The 2,284-nt window shown below is 36.6% G+C and overlaps 1 protein-coding gene across 1 annotated transcript; it reads left to right on the top strand.

Moving 5' to 3' along the window:
- Positions 1–1,562: 1,562 nt before the first annotated feature.
- On the top strand, positions 1,563–2,254 carry LOC108729455 (uncharacterized). The gene is made up of 2 exons (XM_018458584.1): positions 1,563–1,952; positions 2,093–2,254. The coding sequence occupies exons 1-2, from the start codon at positions 1,563–1,565 to the stop codon at positions 2,252–2,254; spliced, it is 552 nt and encodes a 183-aa protein (XP_018314086.1).
- Positions 2,255–2,284: the final 30 nt, after the last annotated feature.

Genomic DNA, 2,284 nt, shown 5'->3' with positions numbered 1-2,284 from the left:
AATATATTAATAATATTAATAAAATAAATAATATAAATTTATTTTATAAATAAATTTTATAATATAAATTTATTTTATTAATATAAATTAATTTTAATTTAAAATTTAATTTTAAGTCTTCTTTGATATTAGATGAATGAAGGGCCTAAAAAATTTAGAATATGAATGCACAGTCAGTCGGCCACACTTTTCAACAATATAAATGAGGTTATGCACCCGAGCCGAGACGACTTCACCATTACTTAATAAGTACTTTACCTTATACGTTCGGAAAGTCGTTGAATTTTAATGTTACTCCGATCGAGTTTTATGCCCATGGCACATACAAAAACGTAAGGCCGTAATACGTAAGCAGTAAAGAAATCGTAAGATTGGATTCGCTACTGGCCTTACGGTCTCTATTGTGATTGGCCAATTCGCTTACTGATTATGTCTTACGGCCTTATGTTTTTGTATGTGCCATGGGCTTTACGTTTACCCATACCCAATCTTACTCTACCCGACGAGTAGATTTTCGAACGCACCCCAGTGGAAACTAAGGGTGGAGTCCCATGAGGTGTATTTATCGCGTATCGCATAACCGCGTAACCAATCAGAAGCGATCTGTTGTTATAGTTTCGCGTTTTACTGATTATTGATTGGTTATGCGCTTACGCGATACGCGGCAAACATGCCTGATGGGACTTCACCCTAAGGGTTCCGTTCCATGACGCGTATCGCTGTACGCGCGTATTCGCGTATCGAAGGATCCGACCAATCACCGACGATCCGCCGTTTTACGTACGCGATAATTGAATTATCGCGTATTAACGGCGGTAAACGGCTGATTGTTAGCGATTCTTATTTCATGTAGAAGTGCTCCTTAACCAAAAAGGTAAAGTCGTTTGTCGTGGACAAACTGGACCAGATTCACCAGATTAAACGGGCAGTAGATAATAGATTTTTGAAAAGCGTTGCCGGCTTCGACTGTGCCTTCGTATTACACGTTTTATAGTCCCTTCATCCGTCTCGGCGTTTGAAGAGGCGCCTCATCATTTTAATTTCGATTGCATCATTTTTTGATATACTCGCCCAGTTCGAGGTGGCCGGTGCTTTGCATTCCAACTTACGTTTACGATACTCGCCGCCTTCGGCAGTTATTTTCGATTCTGGCCGTATCGACTCATTCGTAGTCGGGGCCATTATATTATACCAAGAAGAAGAAGAACCAAAAAGGTAGATACAGATAAATACGCGGCAGTATATTAGAGTCCTGATTGAAAGAAATTATAATTTATTCAGTACTATTCAGTACAAAATAAGATGTTATTTTTGTTACAGAAAAAATGGAATTAAATAAAGATCATATATTGTTAGCAATTTTTACATTAGTAATAAAATTCAAACAAAGTATAAGTCCCTTTAAACAAGAAATACAGCGTCGCAAAATCTTATTTTTGCATGCATTGTACGAAGATATAAGAAACAAAGAAAAAGACAAACAACGTCAATTTTGGGTACGACCCATATTTAATGTGCATCGACGTTTCTTGCAAGGAGCTAGTGAAAATCTTGTCAAAGAAATGGAGTTCGAAGATAAAACAAAATTTCGTAATTACTTTAGAATGGATTCAATTACATTTAAAAAATTATTGGAATTAATTGGTCCATTAATTACGAAGCAGTCTGTCGTTCGCGAACCAATTCCCCCTGAAACGCGTTTACATATCACACTCCGCTATCTAGCTTTGGGAGACAGCATGATGTCAATATCATATGCTTTTCGTGTTGCCCACAACACCGTTTCAAAAATAATAGCGGAGACTTGCAACGCTATATGGAATGTTTTAAAGGAGATAGTTTTTTTTAAAGATGAAGTAAAGAATTGGCAAAACATTGCTGCAGATTTTGACTATTTTTGGAATTATCCCAACTGTATTGGTTGCATTGATGGTAAGCATGTAGAATTACAGGTACTCGTCTTACTCTGCTAAGCCTATAATTGAAAACTTTCTTTTTGAAGTTTAGATTGCTTATTCGAGGATATTGCCTCATTATATATGGAAAGGCTTTGTATGTATTAGTAATGACATTAAATATATTTTTATTACAGGCTCCACCAAACAGTGGATCGTCTCATTATAACTACAAAGGACGTCATAGCATTAATTTAATGGCGATTAGTGATGCTAAATATCGATTTACTATGGTCGACATCGGTGCAGAAGGACGGAACAGTGACGGAGGAGAACAGCATTATGCGCAAATATTTTGATGAAGGTCGATTTCACATACCTAATGCTAC

This window comes from Mycetomoellerius zeteki, unplaced genomic scaffold (genome assembly GCF_001594055.1).
Source record: "Mycetomoellerius zeteki isolate Tzet28-1 unplaced genomic scaffold, Tzet1.0 scaffold734, whole genome shotgun sequence".
In the NCBI taxonomy this organism is placed as follows: domain Eukaryota; kingdom Metazoa; phylum Arthropoda; class Insecta; order Hymenoptera; family Formicidae; genus Mycetomoellerius; species Mycetomoellerius zeteki.
Note: the sequence above shows the minus strand (reverse complement) of the source record. Positions and strands in the feature narration are given on the sequence as shown.